Source organism: Corvus brachyrhynchos, unplaced genomic scaffold, assembly GCF_000691975.1.
Source record: "Corvus brachyrhynchos isolate BGI_N302 unplaced genomic scaffold, ASM69197v1 scaffold133, whole genome shotgun sequence".
In the NCBI taxonomy this organism is placed as follows: Eukaryota; Metazoa; Chordata; class Aves; order Passeriformes; family Corvidae; genus Corvus; species Corvus brachyrhynchos.
Window position 1 is genome coordinate 325,160 of NW_008237249.1, and position 23,315 is coordinate 348,474.

Here is a 23,315-nt window from a genome sequence, read left to right on the forward strand (position 1 = left end):
GAATTTATTGGAGAAGTTTCTGACAAATAACAAAAGTGGTTCAGTTTTGTATTGGTCTTCCCAGTGCATTTATGAACCTGCAGTTACCCATTCTGTGAAATTGGAATGTAGGCAACCCAGAGCAATAGGAGAAATGCAAACTGCGAGATGGAAAGTATTTCTGTGTCTTTCATCAGAAATGTGAAAACTTAACATAGTCAAAGCGAAAAAAAAATTGTCGAATGCAATAGTATCTCTTGTCTCTTAGCTGTATATTTGTTTGGAGAATCTCAGGTAGCAAGACCTAGAGACACGTGGGAAAAAAACCACATGGAGTTTATTCCCTTAGCCAGAGTGTGAATGAAGTGGTGTGGAAATCGGTAACTACCAACGTTGCAGTAAGATTTGTGACTGGTGCATTGATCCCAGTGACGTTGAGGTACTCATTTACTCATGTGGCAACCTGGCTTTCCAGGTAGCTGCTCTGTATTTAAGAAAAGAGAAGGATTGTTTTGGAAAGGGAGTTTTCAATTAAACACAAAGACACTCAAATAGAAGTTCCTAATCAATTTACAAGTAAAACCATTTCCATGAATAAACCAGCAAGCGTAAAAACTGCTCTATGAGATATAAAAATGGCCTTAGCAGTATGTAAATGCAAGTTCCTGAGGCGTTTGATAAATGGCAGTGAGTGATAGCAGAGGCAATGTTTTGTCCTCTCCTGCAAGGATTCCAGAGCATCCTGCTCAGGAGAAGCCAGGCCATCGAGCTCTTGTAATTTTCTGTGACCTAGCAGATGTGTACATATTCCACGTATCTTAGTACCACTTATCTGGTGCCACGCACAGAAAAATGGTGTTAGTCATGTCAGTGAGCCATAAGAAGTTTTGTGTCAATGCAAGATAATGTATCACTGAGAGTTTAATGATTCCTAGCAGGCATTCAACTATTTTTTTAATGCATTTCTATGTCTTACATATTTTTTTCAGCTGAATTATTCTTTGAACCACACAAATCGAAAGCTGGTGCTGGAATCGAAAGTGTGTATCAACACTAGAATTGTGGTGGTTGGTGCATCCGATGTTGGAATCTCTTTTCTGGAAACGCTGATTTTTTGGTAAGTTTTTTATTTTATTTCCTTTGCTGAAAAGGATGTGTTCCCTTTTGTATGAAGGGGGTTGTTTCTTGCATTTAAAGCATTCCTTGGGTCCATCTTAGTAGTCAGTGTTAAAGGTCTGAGCACCTGCGGATGTAGGGATGGATGCTGGTGTCCTGGATGCCTTGGGACTCACAGGATTCCAAGCAACTCCGAGTTGCACGTGGATCCTTAAGGTGAAGCCACTCTGAAAATGAGAATTGAAAACACCTAAAGTTGCTTTGGCCATTGTTCTTAAACCACAGTCTTGTGGGGGGAGGTGGAGTCAATGGCCCTTTGCCTGTGCTCCCAAGCATTATTGACCTTTAAAGCCAGTCGTGCCTGGTGGGATCCCAAACCTGTCTGAATCCCCCCTTCCCCAAGTCTAAGGCAGGGAAACCAGTGGGTGAGTTCTGCTGTTTAGCAGCCTTCCCAACGCAAGGACAGGGTGCTCTCTCTGGCGTCTCACCGTTGTACCTGCTCCATGGCAGTTTCAGGGGCTTGCTGGGGAGTCACACCCTGAGAATGCAGTTCCTTTGATGCAGTTGGTGTTTTCTGCAGAGTTTAACCACGCATACTAGAAATGTCATTAAAGACTTGCAGAAGTGAATATAAAAGTCAAATTCTGAACATGATTCTTGCAACAAAATGCAGCAAGAACTGAGTGAGTCTGGTGCTTTTATGGGAGGCAGAGAATGGAAAATTCCACCTTTTTTTTTCCAATTAAGCCAACAACCATTGATAACATCACAAGTTACATTTTCAATACATCAAGAGAATAATAAGTTGAAGAGCTTTATAGATGTATTGCTGGAGGAGTGCAGAAAAATATTCTGCTTCTTGCCCTTCTCTTAGTTCTTGACTTCCTGTAAAACAACCGATCTCAGGGTAAATAGTGTCCTCTCATCCTCCTGTTCTCAGCACCTTCTAGGCTTTCAGTGCCATCCCAAATTCAGCTAAACATGCACTTTAGAGCCTCTAACCCCTTTCTTGTTACTCACCCTGCGCTGTTTGTTGCTGCCATTTTGTTATAAAGCACTGTGGGGAAGCCAAAGCGTGTTTGTGCTCCAGGTGTGTCAGCTGAGCCTGTCTGTAGCGAACAGGCCTTTGCAGGCATTACCCTTGGAGCTTCCTCGGCCGAGGCTTTGCAGCCAGGGCCCGAGTTTGAAGCAAACTCGGGCAGAGTTGCTGCAGGACATGTCCTCCGTGAGCTTGGCACCCAGCCTCAGACATGGGGTGCTGCTCGGAGAACCACAGTGCCAGCAGGCACCACTTAGTGCAGTGTCACAGAATTTATATTAATAGAGGTATAAATTTGGGAAAGATTAGTTTTTAATTTTCACATCAGCAGCAAATAGCCTCCTGATCAATGTGAAGGCCTTTTAAAACAATTTAGTTTAATTTACTCATAATTTTCTAATATTCCCTGCAAAGGTTACATGCACTAAAAATAGCTGGATTGAATCAATTTGTGAGCCCTAATCCTTAAAAAGAGGAAGTAGTTTTCTCATCGTTATTCTTCATACTTAATTATTTTACATTACCAGTCACCATGGAAACATACAAATGTAATTCACTTACCGATGTGGCAATTATTAGAACTCGATCTTGCGAGTGTTTTCAAGTTCTTTGAGACTGAAGAAATACATTTTTCATTAAGCAGAGAAATGACCCTGAGAATGAGCTCTGCTGCCCCGTGGCAGGATGCCTCCCGCTCCCGCTGTGCCGTGGGCAGTACCTCCCAGGGCACAGTGCTCCTGGAGCAGTGCCGTGGAGCAGCCATGGCACCGCTGCTCACCCACCCGAACCCCAGGGAGCTTTAGGCTTTTCTGTGCTGCTCGGGCAGCGTGTGCAGGTATATGTTTTCAGCAGTAGCGCTGCTTTTCTCGAGGATGCACAGGGATTGTTTTGTTCTTTTACTGGAAGGCCAGGTGACTGGTGGAGGCAGCAGCGCTGCACTGGCAGGGGCAGAGCCTGCTCCCTGGCCAGCTGTTGGTGCGACAGTGGGTGGTTTTATATTTGTTTGGTTGGTTCCTTTTTTTTTGTCTTCTTTCCTTTGCTAGTTTCAAAGGGATGGGCAGGGCAGCAGGGTTAGGCCAGAAGGACACAGGATTACAAGCCCCAGTGTTTCCAGTTTATCCCGGGAATCAGGGGCTGGTTCCTGGAGCAGCACGCAAACTCAGGCAGCAGGGATGGAAGTTTGGCTTAAGGAACACAGACCTTGCTCCCGACAGTATCTTGTCACTGGTTCCAGTGCAGGGAACCCATTGGCTTTTATCCAGCTCTTTGCATATAGCTGTGGAAAGCACTATGGTCTTCAATTATAGGGAAAACTGTTTTTAATCTGTTGTTTAGAAAGCCTCCTTAATCCAAACCCTGATGTAAACAATGACTTATTCTCTGAGGATGTTGGAATATGCATGACATGCTACATGAGATAGCCATGAATGGAAGGTGCCTAAAATCACAATATTTCATATGAAATTGTTGTGAAATCTATTTCCCTCTCCAGGTGGGTCCATTAAAATAACTATTGCATTTAATAACCAGATGGATTAAAGTACATTTTTGTCAAAGCCCTGAACTTCTTTCTCAAAGTAGAGTTGGAATCCGGCACAGTAAACGAGAGTTTTTTGCTGCAGGGCGATGTCTCCCACTGGGAGTTCGGGGTACCCAGGATCAGCTCCAAGGTGGCAGGGCTTGAACAGCGTTCCTGACGGAGCCTGTTATCTGGCAGCACCGGGGTACACAATATCCTGCACATCTGGCCTGTTTGGCTGTAGTTAGCATAATGCTTGCTGGTTAATTAGGCTTTTTATCTTTGCATTTGTCTGGGAACATCTGAAGCCTTCCATGTTGCCTGTCACTAATTAGTTGACTAATTAAATAGTTAGTGCTTACTTGCTGACCACAGAGCTCACGCGCGATGAATGGGTTAGTGATGCCCATTGTTTTGTCCTATCTGTCTTTGCCACATGAGCTGACACACGTGTGCTTCCCTCTGCCTTCCCTTCATAGCAAGGCAAGCCCAGGCCATGTGCTCAGTGTCACTGGGCCTGCATCCCTCAGACATTGTTGCCTTCCATTGCCTCTGGTGAGCGGAGCTCGAGTCGTGACAGAGATAAATCAGATGGGTCAGAGCTGGCCTTGTTGCGCAGTCGGCATCACAATGAACGCTGGCAGTGACTGATACCAGACATAAACGAGGGAGAGGATGTGGATCAGGATCAGCCTTCCTAACAGCCTCTGCCAGAAAAGAAGACTCAAGTAGCATCAGTATGGGCTTATGTTATAGTTACGGTCTTGCTTTTGAGACTCTCTGCAGTTTTAAATATGATTATTTCAACTTGAAATACTTGTCCTTTAAATATGTGCAAACACTCTCAGCCCAAACTGTTCTTTCACACTTGAAATTTGTAAGGATTTGTAGATTTTCTCTAGTTACTATTTATGTCTGAATACCTCTAACTTCTTAGTGAGTGTTAAAGCTGATCTTGGAAATAGTAGTTTTCTCATAAAAAGCCTGTTCAAAATTGGAATGAGTCACAAGGGTTTTTATAGAATGCTGGGCTGCATCTGTCATCCCCTCCTGGTGACTCAGTGGGACATCCACAGCTCTGAGCCTGGTAACCTGGTACCTCTGATCGATGCAGTTCAGAGCAAATACAGCAGCTTTCCAAGTGCAAACACTACACTGAGGTTCTGCAGCTCTCTGCTAAAGCCATGGAGGAGGTGTAACCACTTTCTCTTCTGTTCATATTTAGTTTTGTTTGAAGTTTGTTCCCAGAGCTGCGGAGGAGGGGTAGTGCTGAGCCCTCCAGAGCAGCCTCTGGGCTGCCTGAGGGTTGGCTTGGAAGCACAGCAGACTCTGCAGGCTGCTGCAGTGGAGAAAAAATTACTTGTCTGGCTAAGCTGTGGTCCTTCCCACTAGTGATTAGCGTGGATTTAATTCCTGTTCGTGTCTGTGTGTGTGTGTACTCAGAGGAGCAGAGTGAGTGAGGTGCTGACACGTGGAGGTCACTAACTAAAGGGAAGGATGTTTGGGGTCAGGAGTTTTGGCCCAGCTGACTCCTCTGCCAGCGGTGTCCCTGTCCTTCCTGGGCTGCCAGCTTTATGTCATGACGACTTGGCACTGGGGGGGTGCCTCAGAACGTGCAACTTTGAAAAGTTGTGTGTCCTCCTGCTGTCAGGATGAGCACGTGTGGTTAAACCTCAAGCTTTCCAAGTTTAAGGGCAGGCTGGTGGCATCTGGGAGCATTTTGAGGCTGCACACTCTGAAGGCAGTGTTGCCGGATTTGCACCAGGGCTACATCATGGAGTCAGAATACTCATCTCCTCTGCAATAGTTTGGAAAATTGGAGTCTGGTAGACAGCCATAAAAACCCCACCACCTTGGTTTTAACATGGGTAATTGGCCAATAATATTAAAAGTGTCCTATTAGCAAGCTGGAATCTGCATTGTGTGTTACTCACTGGAGCACTCACACAGCAGTAGGCAAACCGGTGAAGTTTCAACCACACTTTAGTTTTACTGCCCAATTTATGGTACCTTTATTTGTGGAAAATGGTGTTGGTGTCTCTCTACTATGGTTTGGAATCTGCCAAGTGATTAAACAGCGAGAGACTGTAACTACCAAGGCCATCATCAGATAGCCCTCATTTTCTGTCTAGAAAAATAATTGCCCTTTTTGAGGAAAATGAAACACTGGAACACTTGTGGAATGGAAATTGAAATTTTAGGAAGGAAGTGCTCTCGCTGAAGCAGTGGTTGGATGGTACTTTGCTTAGGTCAGACTCAAAGCCAACTTAGATTTGGGATGGTAGGGCTGCCCTCGTGAACTCTGTAGCTGTGGAAGGATATGGATGGGTCTGATTTAGCTGTGTGTTTTGAGTAGGCAAGGAAAAGAACTCTTCATATTTCTCTGCCCTGTTACAGAACAATTCATACTGTAAGAACTTTGCCATGTTGATTTTAGTAAGCTAGATCCTGAGAATGCTGCAGATCTTGAGTGGATGCTCTAGTTTTTGTAAGCAAAACCAGTTGCTGGGAAGTGAGAGGTGACTGGAAGGGACAGATGCAGTGACAGCCACAGGAGGGGGCTGAGGTGTTTCAGAGTAATGAGTTATAAGGTGGATGGGAGTTCAAAAGAAGAAACTGGAAAAAGACATGTTTGGTAATGTTCAGAGAGAAAGCTAGATTGCAGACTGATGTAAAGCCATGAAAAAAAGGAGGAATTAGTAAAGGAATTGGAAGGCAACAGAGTTAGAGTTGCTGGTGTGTTTAATTATATTGCCTAGGAAAAGGATAACCACAGTAAAATAACCACAGAGAAGGAAATCTAGGACTAATCACTTGAAGGGGGAAGAGTGAGAGGACTAGTTTATATAACCTAGCAGGAGAATCCAAATTTAACTGGGGAGGAACATCTTATGAGACAGGATTGCCCTGGGTTTGCTGGGATAGAGTTAATTTTCTTTCTAGTAGCTGTGTTTGGATTGAGTGTGAGAATAATGGTGATAACTCACAGATGTCATTGTTACTAAGTAATGAACCAACAAGTTTGAAGTTTGATGAGGGACCCAGCTGCCAGTGGAGAGAGAAGCACTCCCAGCATCCGTGAAGGGTGTTAGTCAAAGAGTGAAGCAAATGTTCTTTAGCTCTTTAATGTGTTCTTGCTAAGATGTCAAAAATGGTGACAGTGCTGGCTTTCATGGCCTGGGCTTAGAGGTTGCTCTTCTTAGGGTGACAGCATCTGATAAACCTGGCAGGAAATTCCTGGGGAAAAAAAAATACAAAGCACTGTTCCATCAAAATAGACATTTTTGAAGGGACCTTGTTGTTTTAATACCAGGAGGAAGCAACTGGGGCACGATGAAATATTTTGCGGAGAGAGGAAGAGTTTTCATGGGCCAGGTTGTGTGGAAAGCCCCTCCTTGGGACACTTGCATTGACAAGTGTCCCGGTAAACACTGTGCTGTTATCCCTTTTTTTGTTGAGCAAATTCATTCACAGTCTTAACACTTTTTCCTAAGGTTGATCCAAGGGAGAACTGGCTAATCTTTGTTTACTGGTAATTGAAGAGGGATAACTTGTAGGTGGACATCTGTTGGTCAGCAGTGAATCTGGAACCCTGCTCTGGGGGCTGCAGTTGATGCCCTCAGAAAAGGTTCTGGAGAAGAGGTGCTTTTGGTAGGTGTTGATACAAACAACAAGCCCTTCTGCTGCTGGTGAAGCCAAGTACGGCCGCCCCGGGAGGCAGAGGCAGAGAAGGAAAGGGAAAACACTGGGGCTGGCAAAGGAATTCAGTGGAGAGACAATGTGGGAACACATTGCTTGGAAAGGTGGCTCCAAGCAAGGCTGTAGTGCTGAGTAACACATTTATCCTGGAGTGACAGCACGAGTGAGGGGGGGTTTCTTTCTAGTTATTCATATGAGCAACCTTTGTTAAGCTGGGCATTTCTATCTGGAGTTTTGTGTGGAGCTGGGAAACCTGTTAGAATATCTTTGGAGATGTCTCTTCTCCAAGTCACATCCTGATTGTGTGTTCTTGAGGTGTTTCCTTAAAAAAAAGTCCTGCTTTGGATAAATGGTTATATTTGCGGGGAAAAGGAGAACTGTCACATCTGCCCTGTACGGTGAGACTGACACCCGGGCAGGCCGAGTTCCTGCGCCTTGAATACAGGTTATGGCCTGCTGGGACTCCCATCATCATCTCTGCTTCTGCTCTCCTTCCTTCCCACAAAATCTTAATGTTCCTTTTTTGTTTCAGAGAGGTTTCTCTGATTTCAAAGTTTTGTTAATGCAAGACTTTATCACATCTTACTTTTCAGCATTTAGTGCTGAAATCAGAGTATTTTTTACCGTTTTCAGAACGAACTCGAGCTGCCATTTTTGTAAGGGCTTTGCTGCAGTGAAGCTGAGGATCCAATATCATTAAGACTTTACTTTTGGATAGGTTATAATTTCAGATACTATTGTTTAAAGATTGTGTACACAGGAGAGCACTTCACATAGTTACCAATTTTAGGCAGATAAAGCATTATCTTCTGTCGCGTTTTTATTTTAGTTTTCATTGATGTCTGGAAAAATAATTTTAAAACCCGCAAGATTTCAAATAAATTGAAATGCTCGGGTTCATGGAGACTACTTCGCTGCACTTTATTTTTTGTAACAAAAGTGATTTGACTTGTTGTGATAATGAGGGGTTTAATGAAAGCAACTAATTAAATTATTTGTTCAGGCAGTTTCCACCGTCTAAGCCTCCATCATTATGCCACACACAGGAGGAAAAAAAGAAGGTAGTGAGACATCAGGCAAAAAATGCAGCAAAATGAGCAAGGAATACGCTAACAGATTCACAAACACCGGGATGTATGTAAAAACTGTACTAAAACTTTTCTGTGTGTCCTTTTGATTATGCTCAGTAAATTGGTAACCCTGTTTTATTTTGAGGACAAGGGTGTTCAGACTCTTTTTGTAGCTGTCCTCTAGAGCTGTGCACTGAAACCCAACACCTTTTACTTATTTCCCTAGATACTCTAATCCCTCCCTGCTTTACCAGTATCTTTGAGCTGTTCTTCCCTCTGTATCCACAGCAACGTGAATCCCTGCTGGAATTATTTGCTTCTAAAATGCAGGTGCACTTGTTTAATGTTGCACTGGTTCAGGCTCTTAACTTGAGGACTTTTTCACCAAATGGGAACCTCCACTTTGCCCTGTTTCATGTCAGGCATTGTTATATTTCTTAGCAGCATCTAAGTTAGTCCCAGTCGTGACACCCGCTGCCTGTTTCCAGGGCCTTGGCTGTTTTTCAGTTAAGAGCTTTTAGGCACCAGTAAGGAATCAAAAGCTGTAGTAAATAAGCCTTCCTTTTGTTAGCCTAGAAATAATGAAGCTCAAAATCCCCAGCCTGTCACCGTGTGGTGACTCTGCCATTGCCCGGCAGGAGCCGCAGCTCCCCTCTGGTGCTCAGGCTTGCCTTTAAGTGCCTGTATGTATGTCAATGTACGTATTTTCAATCTGGGGTTACGCGTGCCAGCCACACTTGTGGAGCCAGGCCTTTGTAACACGAGCTACGACATTTGTTACTTATTTAAAGATTCTGATAATTTTCACAAATACTACCAGCCTGTGCTCAAACACTGAACAAATTCTGACGCTCGGCAGCAGCAGGGGTTTGCCTCTGTGTGTGCAAATGGGGCCGTTCTTTGCTCGGAGCTGTGCCGGGAGCTGTGCGGGCAGTGTGCGGCGCTTGGAGCACGGGCACCAGCCCTGGCAGCTCTGCAGCTCTCCCCCTGCACCACCCTGCCCTTGAGGAGCTTCCAGCCAGGGTGCTTTGTGCCTTGGTTTTCCTCAGTGTAAAGTGGGCATCAAAGATAGGACTTGCTTCATCTCACTTCATCCAAGGAGATGCTAATCAACATTTTGATGCCTGCGAGTTGAATGAGTGGGAAACATGAACTAATATTTGGGGCATATGGGGATGCCATGGGAGCGCTGAGGTAGAAGTAAATCATTAGTTAGTAAATCGTACTGACTTGAAAGGTCTGATTGAAGCCTCCCGCTCAGTGGGGAAAAAGGGAACAAATATCGTATGACTGGGGCAATCCTGGATGCCTGCGTGTGGACTCAATAGAGGTAGAGCATCTGCAGAGGAAAATGGTATGTGACCGGATCAATAAAGTGCATCATCGTGCAGTCATGCAAAAGAGGCACATTAATGGTGCCTAGAACTTTGATTCTGCCGTGTTTCTGATGCTGGCTCACAAGGTTTCCATCCCAAATATTAACAGTATTTAAACATAATGTTACTGTAGCCCCTGGATTTGAACACCTGCTGGCAAGAGGCCATGCGGTCTGTAAAGATGACTTCAGCTCCACACTCCTTGCTCTGAGGATAGGAGGATGTGTTGGGTGTTTATGTAATTAATCCCATGTAAATAAATGCCCAGGAGCCGTGCTGTGTCGGTGTGTGAAGTTACTGTAGTTGTTGTTCGCACCCCGGGAGCGGCGCTCCCTGTGTGCAGATGGCATCACTCTTACACTCTGCCTTCAGCTTCGTGGATCAGGCTCACTCTCATTTACATAAAGACCATTTTGTATCACTCAGCCAGCATAAGGTGGCCATAAATGAAGAGCAAATTCTATTTACATCCACCTCTGCAGAGTGACCTTAATTTAAATGAGAATCAGGCCCATAATCTGTATAAATATATGCACTCTGTTACATTAAGGTTATTTATTACTTTGTGCTCGGCCTGAGTATGCATGGAGATTTACCACAGATAATCCATAATCCAGAATTAAACTATTAATATGCATTTTGAGAGGGGCAGCCATAACCTTGAAATTCCTTGGTTTAAGTATGACCTTTAACTTTGTTTGAATATATTTTTTAAATGTATGAATAACAAATTAACATTGGTTGATAAAAAACATTCTGATTCCTTTGTACCATTTGCATCAGTCCATCCTTAACTTACAGAAAGCCTTGAAGATTAGAAGGCTTAATCACTCATAATATTTATTTGTTTTCAAATGTCAGATCACATTTAGTTCAACATACTGTCAGTCTTGTCCCCCTCCTCACCCTGGCATTACTGAAACTGTGGTGGAAATTGTTCTTCTCTTTGTAGCCAGAGACAGCTGCGTCTGAGCAAAGTGAAACACTTTGTCCCTGTGTAAAGGAATTGCTTTCTGTGTCCTCCTGAACATGGAATTCTGAGCTACGCTGTTCCTTTGACGTGCTCTCCGCATTTCTTCCAACTGGGGCTGTTTGTTTTTCTTTCCACAGGCCACGTCTGAAGTTCAACAACCTGACCTTGATTTCCATTCATGGCCTTCCAGGAAAAGACCCACAGAGCTCCAAGCATAGAAGATTTTTAATTAACAGGTTTGACTTCACATCTAAACACTTTCATAGCTCCTGCAGAAAACATAACACTTTGTAATTCTTGTGAACTTGTCCTAAATTTTAGATACATCTGTAGAGATCCCAAAATACTTCAGTCTGTCTATCCAGCAGGCACTCACCTGCAAGAGGAGTTGGGTAGAATTACGAGTAAGGAAATAGTGCCAAAGTAGTAACTTCAGGACATCCATCCATAGTGTTATACCAGGACTGGGGTCTCTGCTTTCCAAGGCTTTTTTTAGATTGTTTAGATCTCCAGGTTGAAGCCAAATGACACAAGATGTCTGCTCACTTTTTAAATCTTGTTCGGTTTTTAACTTTAGTGAGTTCTGTTCTAAATAATGCGGAACCGAAGAATGTACAAAAATTAATATTAGTAACATGATTCAGAGCAGCGTGTGGTGGGATGCAGAGCCCACCAAGGGTGGTGGGGATTTTGCTGAGTACGGGGGGAATTGTTGCTGTTGATAAGTTTGGCAGAACTGTTCTGCATCAGTTCTGCTGCTCCTGAGCTGAGTGCCAGTCCCTGGGCTGCGGCAGTCTGTCCCCAGTCCCAGCCACAGCGCTGTGCTGTGCACAGCTGAAGGGAAACGGGACTGTCTTAACACTTCACACACTTCCTTGGTTGCTTGTAAATGTGATAGCTTCCATTTAGTCAGATAAAATCTTACATACCTCTTTAAAATTCACAGTACATAATTCTCATTTAAATACAGTATTTTTGGGTTTTATTTTGGAATAAATCATCGCTGTGGACTTGAACATGGTTGTTTTGAACTTTGAGAAGCATAGAATTAAAATGGATCAGTTATTCTGAATGGTTGGGGAATGAACTTACACATAGTTATTTAGATTTGGCATGTGACTCTTTGGAGCCCTCACATTGTATTTTACCAAATCTTTTCCTCAATGAGCTGCAATGCACTAAGGGGCTGACTCTTTAAATGACAAAACAGCTCCACAAGGTCTGCTTGCTGAACCTTACAAATGAAATCTCTGCAAAGATGTAAAAATGGCGTGGTGGGAACCTCTTTAAAACCATCTGATCTCATTTGGAATTTTGCCCTGACAAGGAATTTTTTTTAAGTAGTTACCTGTATTAATTTTTGTACTGTAGAAAGGGGTGTGTTCAAGTACAAATCTAGCAAGTGAAAGGGATTGTATGATCAAATAAATGCATGTACTCTTTTTCCTAAATTCACTGTAGAAGAGAGTTGTACTAACAAAGCATCCTTCCTGACAGAAAGTTGCAGTTCAGTGCTGCCTCACCAGATTTAGCTGTTAAAATCTGAAAGCAGATTAAGAGTGAAAATTGAACTCTGCAGGGTATGATTTCTGAAAGCATCCCTGTGATTTTGGAGTGTCAATCTCCTGGGAGCTGTGCACCTCAATTATAAAGGTGCTTTTGAAAGCCTTCCTCTGCCCTTAATGTCCTTTTTATTTATGGATTTCTGCATTATTACAGTTTAGCATTGTCAGTGGGTTTCTTCCCTTATTTATTTGCCTCTGGTATCTGTGAGTACAGAGGATGCAGAGCACCTCAGAAAGCCCGGCAATTCAATCCTAAAATTCCCCAGGTTGTGAAATCAACTGTGTTTGCTCCTGTGGCATCCTAAATGCCAGTTTTGGGAATTTGGTAGCAACAATTAGTGTGGAACCAGGAGCTCTGTGTTGGGATGTGTGTCCTGGTGTTAATGGCAAAGCAGCAGCTGTCAGTGCCGGTCTCTGCCCGCGCTCTCTGCTGCAGCTGCTGGTGCCACAGAAAAGCATCAAATGCTTGAGCACGGGCCCAGCCCCTTCTGTTTAATCACTTTTAGGCCTGTGGAACAGAGTGAAATATTTTTCATCTCTAAGTATCAATAGAAAGTCAGGTTCTTGGGCCTCTAAATGGCCATGAGCTTAGTTTGGCAAGTGGAATGTATTTTCTGTAATGACTTGAGTTCACAGCCTGGCTGAAGCCCAGGGTCTCTGTACTGCCCATTCCTGTCCTGAGGTTCTGGCAGGGGTGAGACTCGGCTTCTTTCACACAGTATGTTCATGGTCCTCCTTCTTGCTGTGCTGCTCTGGTCTCATAAGCCAGACATCTGTGTGACACCAGCCATTCGTCTTTTTTGCTTGTTTTAAACCTGTTGCATTCTTTTTCACTACATCCTATTGGTTTATTGCTCTACAAAGCTATAAACGGGCTTGCCCAGTTCTCCTGAAAGAACCTAACTGAACAGGCTTTGCCTGGTGCAGGTTTTTAGTGTCCAGGAGGTATGGAGTTGAGCCCAGCTGGATCTGCACTGTGGGCAGCAACCCGCTGTGCATTTCCATGGCGGGCCATTGCCAGGCTCAGCAGTGTTCAAGGGTTATGATGGACCTAGATGGGAATGTTCTCTTTCTGGTCCTCCTCACATTTTACAACAATGTGTTTGTTGTACATCTGTATGGAGGTATTTTATCTTCTGGATTCTTTGTCTTTGTAGAAGGCTATTAAGCAGAGAGGGTGGTATAAATGCAATAGTAAGCAAGTGTCCTGGTATTTGCTGTGTTGGATATACCTGGTGAGGGCATACTCTGAGCCTTAAAAGATCTTTGGAAATAATTGTAATTTTCATTACTGAACCATTAAAAGAGGTTTTGTTCCGTTTGGATTTTGCTTTAAAATTGGCTTTTTAAAACAGCAGCTTCCAGATCTTTGATGCTTCTCTCACACGTAGGGACATCTGATGCTTTTTGCTTGGAACGGGCTGTCACACCCCCGAAACACGAGAAAAGCAAATCTTGTCCGAGACTGTCAAAGTGAACACGTGATTTTAGGGTCCTGATACTGAATTCACACTGCTGGAGGATGTTGCTTGTGATGTGTGCTCTATGCACACCCTGAACATCCCAGAGCTCAGGACCAGTTTAGTGTGTTCTTGGTATTTGTCATTCTTGCATTGTGGAAAAGTTCATTAGGAAAAGGGTCACCAATAGAGACTTGAGCTCTCTGCCTTTTACTTCTACCTCTGACAACCATTTTCCTAGCTTTCTATTTGTTTTTTAACTTTTTGGGCTAATGCTTTGGAATACGGATGCTAAAATGATCGGGTGCATTCCCTGCATTTGTGTCTCACCACAGCTGTGACTGGTGAAGCTGAATAGCAAAGGAAGGAAAGTGGGGAAAAGCTGAATAAGGAAGTCTTTTCTTGAAAGAAGAATTGGACTGTTAAAGTATTTTCTTTGCAGGTTCAAAAGTCTCCACCTTCCATCAACCTGCAAAGGAAAAGCAGAGTAAAGCATATATTTCTGACTTTGTTCTTAAATTACGTGGTTGTAAGGCCCAGTGCTGGAAGGGATTGTTTGGTTTCAGCAGAAAGTTGTCAATTTGTAACCAAGTATTTCCTAATGCCTCATCTTTTACCACAGACTGCAGTAAACTCGCGGCAAGGGAGCAGGCGGAACCACTGGGGGCCTGGGCCGAGCTCACCAGATGTCTAATTAATGCCTGCTGTCAGCTGCCGAAATGTCACTTACAGATATTCTTTCTTCACAGCCACTGTTTTAATGATGAAGATTACGCACAGATGTCACTTTGTTCCTGGGTTAATGTTGTTGTTGGTAAAATGACTGGCATAAACCGCACTGCCAAGTACGTTGTTGTTTCCAAGGAGAAGAAAGTGCCATACGACTACCTGGTTCTGTGCACGGGACAGAGCTACCAGGTGAGGTGTGTGCATGGCGAAGTCCAGCGCGGTATTCCCGGGTTTTCTGCAGTGAATGGTGTTCCCGGGGTTAAGCAGAGCAGCCTTAGCAAGGGTAGCACCAGCAGTTTGCAGCCTGTAGTGCAGCAGGTGTGTTGGTGCTGCTGCTGAAGCCGGAGGAGAGGAGGGTCGGACAGAATTTCCCACCAGCAGTTCCTGCTCGGGGATGGGCATGAGGCAAAGCTGCTGGTGTTTTTGCCACCATAACCATTAAACCTGCTAAGGAGCAGGCTCAACTGACATGTGGCCCCAGCCACAGGAGACTTTAACTCCAGCTGGTCTAATACCATTTGACCTAGTTTTGGAAACGGAGAGAATTCCTTATCAAATTAATTACTCATCTCACGTGATGACCATGCCTAGGCACGTCCGTGATGCTGCTTGGTGTTGTAGCACACAGCTGAGTTTCCAGTGAGACTGAAGCAGACCCTTAGCTGCATGTAAGGTCTGGAATCAAGCTGAGCTCCAGCCCCACTCAGACTCCCTGGGCAGGGTGGCTTCTGGCTCCTGTGTCCCCATGAGGCCATCAGGCTGTGTAACCAGATGGGCAGCTTGGTACAGCCCCCTTGTTGCAGGGCTTTGCCTTACCTGGGTGGTTTGGGGCAGGAGTAGTGAGCAAGGCATTTTGCCTTTAAAATCACGAGAGGGATGTGAGCAATGTCTGCAGCTTTACAGTGCTGTACCATGTCCCACAGCGGTGTCTGGCTGCGCGTGTGCAGCAGGCTCTGTGGTCTGGGATCCCTTCTCAGAGCAGAGCCACGCTTAAGCTGCAGCCCATGGTGCTCCTGGGAAAAGGTGTTTGGAGGTAACTCTGACTTGCAAAATAATTTATGGCAAGTAACTACAGTGGTGGAGAAAGATATAGCAAGGGAAAAGGCAGGTTTTATCTGCCTTTGAGAAGAAATCCCATCATCATCTAGTCTCATGTTTAAGCTATACAAAAGGATAAGAAGAAATTAGTGGCTTCTGTTTATTACATGAAACTGTAGTCCGTCCTTTTATTAAGTTGTCCCCTATTTGGTAAGCAGTCAAAATAATGCGTAGTAAAACATTATCTGTTGTGATTTAGACTAGTTGAGTAAGGTCTTTTGGTGTCATGCCTGGTTTTATATGACCCAACAGTATTTCAGTTGATCCGGCTGGCAGTGAGAACAGGGTTCAAGATGTGGCTCAGCGGTGCTGAGGAAGTCAGAGATGAGACTCCCTTTTTACTTTGTACAGCTCAGATTGAGTTTGTTAGTGGAAAGCAGCATTCTACAGTGAGCGTATTACCGAATCTTCACATTTGTACCATCAAGCAGGTTTTGGTCCCTTTCTCTGGGACAAAATCTGTCATTGTAGAAGGTTGATTTTTTGCTGACAAAAGGTGGAGGCAGTCTGGCTTCACAAAGACTTTCCAAGGGCCGTTTAAAGTGATCTGTGTTTCAGAGAGCTGCTGAGATCCCCTGCTATGTGTTGGGGCATTTCTGCTATTTACTATGCAGTCCCTGGTGTTTGCCATGTGCCTCCACTTGCACTGGCAGTGCTGTTTGAAGTGGTCACCCCCAATCCCACAGGAAGTAGGGAACATGTGCACACGTGTGTACACTCAGATCAGTGTAGATCCATGTTCCCTGTGGCCATGGGTGTGTTTGCTGCTGCTGAGTGTGACGAAGGGTTGGGATGTGCCAGGACAGCAGCCCTTGGGCAGCCAAAGTGAGCGTCGTTGTCTTTTAACGTCTCCAAGGTCTGTGCCATGTATCCACTCACTGACTCATTTCTCCAGGCCTTGGCTCCCACGGGAGCAGGTATCAGTGGAGTTACAAGTAAGTGGCCGCAGAGATACACGGAGAAAGTCCCTTCCAATCACTTCACTCTCAATGACGCCCAGGACTGCTCAGAGGCAGCACACTGGCTGGAGGAGAACCTCGTCAGCTCCAAAGGTAAGGGGCTTCGTTAACACACACACTTACAGAAATGTTCTCTAGGCTTATTGTCTCCTTTATTCCATGGTATAATTGGCGCCTGATGAATTCTAACAAAGTCTTTCATCTGCTGTGCTTTGTTTTCCAGATTGATTTACAATTTTTTGTCATTTTTGATACCCAGCATATTTAGCTGAGAAAGAAAGGTTTGAGATAGATTAATTATCTGCAGTTATTATATAAAACAAAATGAGTCCCAAATGCAAATCTGTCCGGAGTCATTAATTAGCCAATTAAATAATAATTTAATTAGTGGATGTGTTTTTCTGTTGTATAGAAAAATATCTAGATTTGTGGCACAACACAAAGAAAACAAGTCTAAATTAGGAAGTCTCTATCAGTGCTGTATTCAGTTGCATCAGTTACAGAATTTCATATAGAACTGCAAGCTTCTGGTACTTTTTAACCCTTAAAATCAGACATTTGTGTGGATGTGCACCATCTGTGTATTTCCTCAGCCTCGTTGTGTGTGCTCTGTTCCTGTGTTCATTAGTTCATCTGCTGTGCGTGCGCGCTGTGGAAAATATCTAGGACCATCCGGGTTTCTGGGTCAACTTTGAACTAGAGAAGCAGAGACCAAAGAGTCAATGAGTTCATGTAATGTCAGTTCCTGCTTGCTCTGAGTTAGGACAGTTCAGAGCAGGAAAGCTGTCTTTGTGAGGAATTCCTGTTGGCGGAGTGCAAGAGCAGGACTTTCCTGAAGATGCGTTTTACCTGCCTTGTTTGTGGGGTGTAATGAGAATTGGCAGTGGCTTGCTGTGGTGCAAGGTTCACACCTGCTTGGCACTCCTTTAGGGAAGTTCTCAAGACGTTGGAAATTCCTTTATCGTTCTCCAGGTCTTGCTGTGATCAGCACAGGGGTCCATAAACATGGCAATGTTTTCTCAGCCAGCTTTCTGGCCTCAGGCATGTCAGTGGAGCCTCTGGAGCAGTCCGGCTCCACCTGTCCTCCAGCTGGTACCAGCCCCTGCCCACACGGCCTTACCTGGTGTCCAGTTGGTACCTGCAGCTGACTTTGCATAGATGGATGAGGTTGTTAGTTTCCCCGTTTGCTCCTGCTAGTCCTTCATGTAAATCCCTGAGTGCCCAGTCCTGGAATGTACTCCAGTCCCCCTGTGCAGGGATGTGCCTGGGAGCAGCTGCTGGCTGGGGTGCGCGGTGCTGGGAGGTTCAGTCACTCTGCAGCAAGTGGCACAATCACAGTGTCTCACCTGCCTTGGCACGAGTGTCCCTTCTCCAGCCGTAGTAGCAAAGTCGTAGGATGTTCATCTTTGTTATTGCTGCTGGCCTTGGCTGCAGGGTGGAGCTGCGTCTCTTAATGAGGCACTGGCCTGGCTTCATGTGTAGAGAAGGTAAATTCACACCTCCTGATGAGGTTGGTCCGGAGGGACTTCTGGAGGTGTGACACTTTCCCCTTTCCCCCTGCTCTGGCTTCAGTTCCCTCTCCTTGCTCTTCCCATCACATTCTCTGCTGCTGTGCAGAGTGCCCAGCTGGAGAGATCTTTCTCAGCTGGTCTCAGTTTCTCTTACTCCTCACCCTGCTTCTTTTTCCAGCTGTGTTTCTTACAAACATCATTCTTTCAGTCTTGACAGTTGTGCCAGGGCTCTGGGAGGGCTTTCTGCTGCTGAGATCCTGGGAGCAGGGCAAGCACTGGCCCCACGGCTGCCACTGTGGCTTCACTGATGAAACCCAGCCACCTAATGCATGGAACCTATTACAGCTGTAATTGGGACTAATTGAAATTCATCTCCTATTAGCTCCGCACTTTCCATGAAAATAAAAGTAGAATGGAAGTAAAGTAAGGAACAAAACTGCTTTAATGGCCCAAAATGGAGCAATTATTTTTTTCTCTTCACCTAAGCATAGTTTACTGCCTTATTAAAAGCGTGTTTGTAGGAATATTCTTGCATTAAAATTCCAGTGCATGATCACCAACTGGAGCCATCAATGCTTTAGCTCACACTGGGTTTCTCCTTTAGCTTTTGCAAACTGGAAAGATTCAGGTCACATTAGGGTCACCGAAATCTTGTGCTTCCACTTGTGGAAAATGAATGAGTCTGCTCTGCAGCAGGACGCTGACATTCAGGTAATAAACAATAAAACTACTGTAATGATCTTTATTTATGACTGTTTTTTCTGTAGAATATTATTATGTTTACTCACAGATACATACATTTTCATGTAGTTAAATAATAAAAGCATCCTGAGGAACTGCTCTCTGTTCAGTGAACATAATTTTAGTCCATAATGAATATCTGCAGTTCCTAGACTACTAGCACTGTCATCTAAAAAGCCACTAATATTGTAATAAGCAGAAGCAGTAAATTGTTGATTTACAAGAGGTCAATAAAGGAGCATTGCTTTCCCTGATCTAATGCAGTTGTATTTAATATTACCATATAAACCAGAATTTTAATTTTCCTTGAGAAATGTAGGACTCGCATCTGATCTTGTACATCCCCTAAAGCCAGTGTCTCATGCAGTAACCGAGCTTCTCTCTGAGGGGGCTGGTGCTGCCCAAGGGTGAAGGTGTCTCAGCCCAGCCTTGCCCTGGAGTCCGAATGGGGCTTTGCTGGGCTGCCTCAGGGAAGCCCTCCTCATCCTCCTTTTCCAGCCAGGGCATCCTCTTCACTCCTGATAAGTTTCACTCCCTGCAAATGGAAGACGTGCAAATGTAGCTGAGGCTGTCGGCACCTGCTCACTGCATTCTGGCCTGCGCTGTCAGCACGTGGCGTTGATAAAAATGCGTACAGCAGAGCTGGTCTTTACCCACCGGTTCTGCTGGGTTGCTGCTTGCATTACACCCTGCTGCAGTAGGGAAGAAACAGTCGGCTCTTTTGGCCCTCTGCTGAGGCCAGTGCAGCTGCAGACAGGTGTCCTGGCAGGCACAAGCCATGGGATAGATTCTTCTGGCTTGGGAAGTCAGGCCAGTGATGGACACACTGGAGCATTCCTGTATTCTGTATGATATTTATGGAAGTAGTAAGATCTCTTTCTTCTTATGTTTTCAAGTTGATATATTTGCAGGTTCTGTCCCTCTGGTCATTGCTGTGAACAGTAAAAACATGTTTTCTGTCATTTCTGTGCAGTGTACTCATGGAGCAAGTATCTTCTCTGGCAGCTATGAAGAGAGATGTTTCTTTGGCAGCTACAAGTAGCCAAACTGATAGGGACAAATAAAATAACCTTGTAGTCAAAGGGAAATAGTAGAACATCTGTTTTATCATTAATATTCTTGGGAGCTGGGGCTGTGTTCATGCTCAGTTTAGTATTGCCCTGTGTCTCATGCAGTAAAACATGGTCCAGTGAGATTAGTTTAGCCTATGAAATAATACAATTTAGGGCATAGGGGATGCTCTCACTTGTGGCGAGATGTAAATGCCACTGCTGAGATAAACGAGTGAGTTGGTTGCAGCACTGCCCAGGTGTGGGACGTAAAGGCACTGGGAAGGTGCTTTTGAGGGAGGAGCTGATGTGGGTGCGGGCAGGCAGGTGGAGGTGTTTCTGCCTCCATCTGGACCCCCACCTTGGGGCTGGGGCAGCTTAGCATGGCACAGCTGCGGGGCATGTGGTGCACAAGAGAGCCTGCAGGGCTGGGCTCTGGGCTCTGGGCTCTGGCCCTCGTGTGCAGGGTCCTTAGGCCCTGGGAGAGGAGTTCCCTACATGAGCTGGGCCGTTTTGCCTGGATTACTCAAAGGCTTAGTGGATCACAGAGCAGACAAATGGTTCCTATTCCAAGCAGGGGGGCAGAGGGAATGGGGAGGAGAGGAGCACGTCTCAGTCCTGCTCAGAGCAATGTTTGTGTGTTTTGTATTAAACCATCCTGAGATAAAACACACAGCTGCTCTGCTGCATCCCAGCTCTGCCTCCCTTATTGCCAGGAGGGCTTTAGCCCTTAGGCTGGAGAGTCCCGTTGTGCTCACACAGAACAGACCCTCCCTCCTCTGTTCCTGCTCAGCTCTGACTGTGCCCTTTGAAGCGGCGCTAGCTCGGGAGGAGAATGAGCAGGGCCCTGCCCTGCAGCTCTGCAGTGCCCGGCGGGAGGGGTGGGTCAGGTCTGAGCTGCCTTTGCCTGGGGCAGGAGGATGGAGCTGGGTTCAGGAGCGGTTTCTGTGCTGCTGCTGATGCTCTGCGGAAGGAGCAGCGGTTCCTACGCGCTGCTGTCAGGGCAGCTGCTCGGACGGATGGCTGCCTGCAGCTCACGGAGCTCCCAGCAGTGAGCAGGGATGGAGCTGGCTCTGGGTTGGGCATTGTGCCACATGCAGCTGCCTTCAGAGCGGTGCCCAGCTCTCCCCGCCACCAGGGACAGGTACGGCTGCAGGGCCATCCGTATTCTCTGGAGATCGGGCTTTGGCAGAAGGAAGCGGCAGCACCGGTGACCTCCACGAGGCACAAGGGCTTGTTTTCTATAACTTGGCCTTTCCACGGTTTGTGGGGGTTTTCTGCATGATGTATTGAATTTGATTCTGTCTGCTCCCCCCCACATCAGTCCTTTGAATGAGCAAAATTAGGGAGAGAGGGGAAAACAAAATAAAAATGGTGATTTATTTATTTATTTACCCCTAGAGGCTTTTCAATCAAACTAATTTCAGATTATGGGGTCAGGATGAATATCATACTTCTGTGTTAAGTACTTGCCTACTTTGTGGGATGTTTTGTACAGATTCTTCACTAAATTATCTTAGCTGCTGTTGCTAGGTAACATTGTTTGCTTCATAGCATCAGAGAAATAAGAGGGTCAAAGAGAGCAATTCCATGTTATTATCATCTGAGTTATACTAATAAGGTTTTCATTGTATGTCTTAGAAATCTTTCCCTTTTTTTTCCCCCCCTCTTAGGGAACGTCATTGTCTACGGGAATACAATTGACATTTACACCACGGTAGAAACCCTCTTATCCCTTGGGATTGATGGCTCCCGCATCCATCTCGTGCAGGCTCCGCTCAGCTCTGCCGGTCCCTGCCTGGGTGACGCCGCCCTGGAGCGCACGGTGGGGGAGGCCCTGGCAGGGGCGGGTGTGGCCGTGCACCCGGACAGCGTCCTGGCGCAGTGGGGCCAGGGTGACCACGGCCTCATCACCTGGGCTGCCTTCACCACTGCCGCAAACCCGCTCCAACTGCAGTGCTCAGTAAGTACATGCTTCCTGTGCCTTTCCTTCAGGCTGGTTTTTTAACGCAAAAGCTGTCAAATGTGGATGGTCCCTCACAGATTTGTCTATTTCCTCATTGTCTCTAGGAGATTGAACATTCACTTGTTAGTCTCAAGGATTGTTTTTTTAAAAATCCAAATAAACCTATTGTTAATGCCCTGACTGATTTGGATTAAGATGTATTTAAGTCACCTGACACACAAGTAATTGTTCACTGCTGATTGACAAATACTCTTAACTCATTTTCAAAGTAATTCCAGAAATCCTTTTCTTATTTAAATGTGCAGTTACTCCTGTCTATAGTTATGTGCGTTTGATTGTCATAGGAGAAGCCAAAAACACTGGGATAGTATGTAACTTAATGAAAACATATTTTAAGCAGGTTCCTTTCCCTCTACATCAGTGATTGCAGTTTTTTTCTCTTCCAGTACCAATGTCTTACGGAAGCTGTAGGCATGTTCACAGGTGTGGCTCCGCTCTGAGACTGGGGACAGGTTCTAGCCTTTCCTGAGGGTCAGGATAGTTTTGTTTTCCTTTATTGGACTAATCCACAGGAATGAGTGCTTCTGACAGAGCCACTTCAAAACCTGCATGTGTATGGAGCTGCTGGCCCCTCAGCACTCCCTGCTCCGTGTGCTCTCCTCTGTGCAGCTGGTGGGTTTAGCTGTGGAGGGGACGAGCCCTGTGCCTCTCCCAGAGAGCTCCCCAGGTGTCGGGGTCCTTGCTGGCCCCCCTGCTCCACAGCCCTTGTCTTTTTAACACGGGGATAGCTAAGCCCTTTGTGGTGGGGGTGAAGACCTCACACAGCACTTCTATCCATAGTGGTCTCTTGTCTTCAGTCTGCATATCAGTAGTGACATTCCTCCCACTCTCTCCTTGTATGCAGCTTTTCAAGTTCTCTCCTCTTTCCTTGAAATCTCTCTATTTTTATCCTTCCACAAAGATCTCAGTATGGTTCTTGTTTCCACAACTTGGCATCCACTGACCAGCTCCCCTTCAGCCCCCCTCTTTTCCCCACCACCTTGCCTGCGTGGCCTACACTGTTCCTTCAGACCCCCTTGCCTTGGGGTTTCTTTCTCCTCCCCATTTGTGCCCTGTGCTCGTCCTTCCTCTGTCCGTGGTCCTTCCCTTTTACAGCCTCTAAGATGAAAGACCTGAAATTACTTGTGTTGTCAAGGGCTTTGTATTCTCCAAAACCAGTTCAGCTGCTGTGCAGGGCTCCTGTATCTGCCTCCAACTGCCTGGGAGGCTGGACTCGGAGGAGGAGCGGGCTCTGGAGAGCAGCTCCACCGGGAAAGCAGCTGCACTGACCAGAGACCAGGCTCTGCAGGAATCGGCTCTGCAGCAGCTCTGGGCCTTTTGGGATTTCAGCCAGTATCAACTGTTGATTGGCAGTTCTTGGGGACATAATTTGTTGAGTCCTGCAGGATAAAAACAACAGGAGAAAA

General features: G+C 45.5%; 1 protein-coding gene and 1 long non-coding RNA gene across 7 annotated transcripts in view; one reads left to right on the forward strand and one right to left on the reverse strand.

Annotated features, from left to right (window-relative positions):
• The window catches only part of CFAP61 (cilia and flagella associated protein 61), a 93,475-nt gene that overhangs the window by 40,355 nt on the left and 29,805 nt on the right, over positions 1-23,315 (forward strand). For all 6 annotated transcript variants that reach the window (XM_017730438.1, XM_017730434.1, XM_017730436.1 and 3 more), the window contains 5 exons: positions 969-1,096; positions 10,909-11,007; positions 14,546-14,714; positions 16,519-16,675; positions 21,557-21,846. In XM_017730438.1, the coding sequence (XP_017585927.1) occupies positions 969-1,096; positions 10,909-11,007; positions 14,546-14,714; positions 16,519-16,675; positions 21,557-21,846 (843 nt within the window). The remainder of the gene's footprint in view (positions 1-968; positions 1,097-10,908; positions 11,008-14,545; positions 14,715-16,518; positions 16,676-21,556; positions 21,847-23,315) is intronic.
• Positions 18,822-21,017, reverse strand: LOC108445711. The gene is made up of 2 exons (XR_001860660.1): positions 19,492-21,017; positions 18,822-19,369 (listed from the first exon to the last, which is right to left on the reverse strand). It is a non-coding gene; the product is annotated as an uncharacterized LOC108445711 (long non-coding RNA).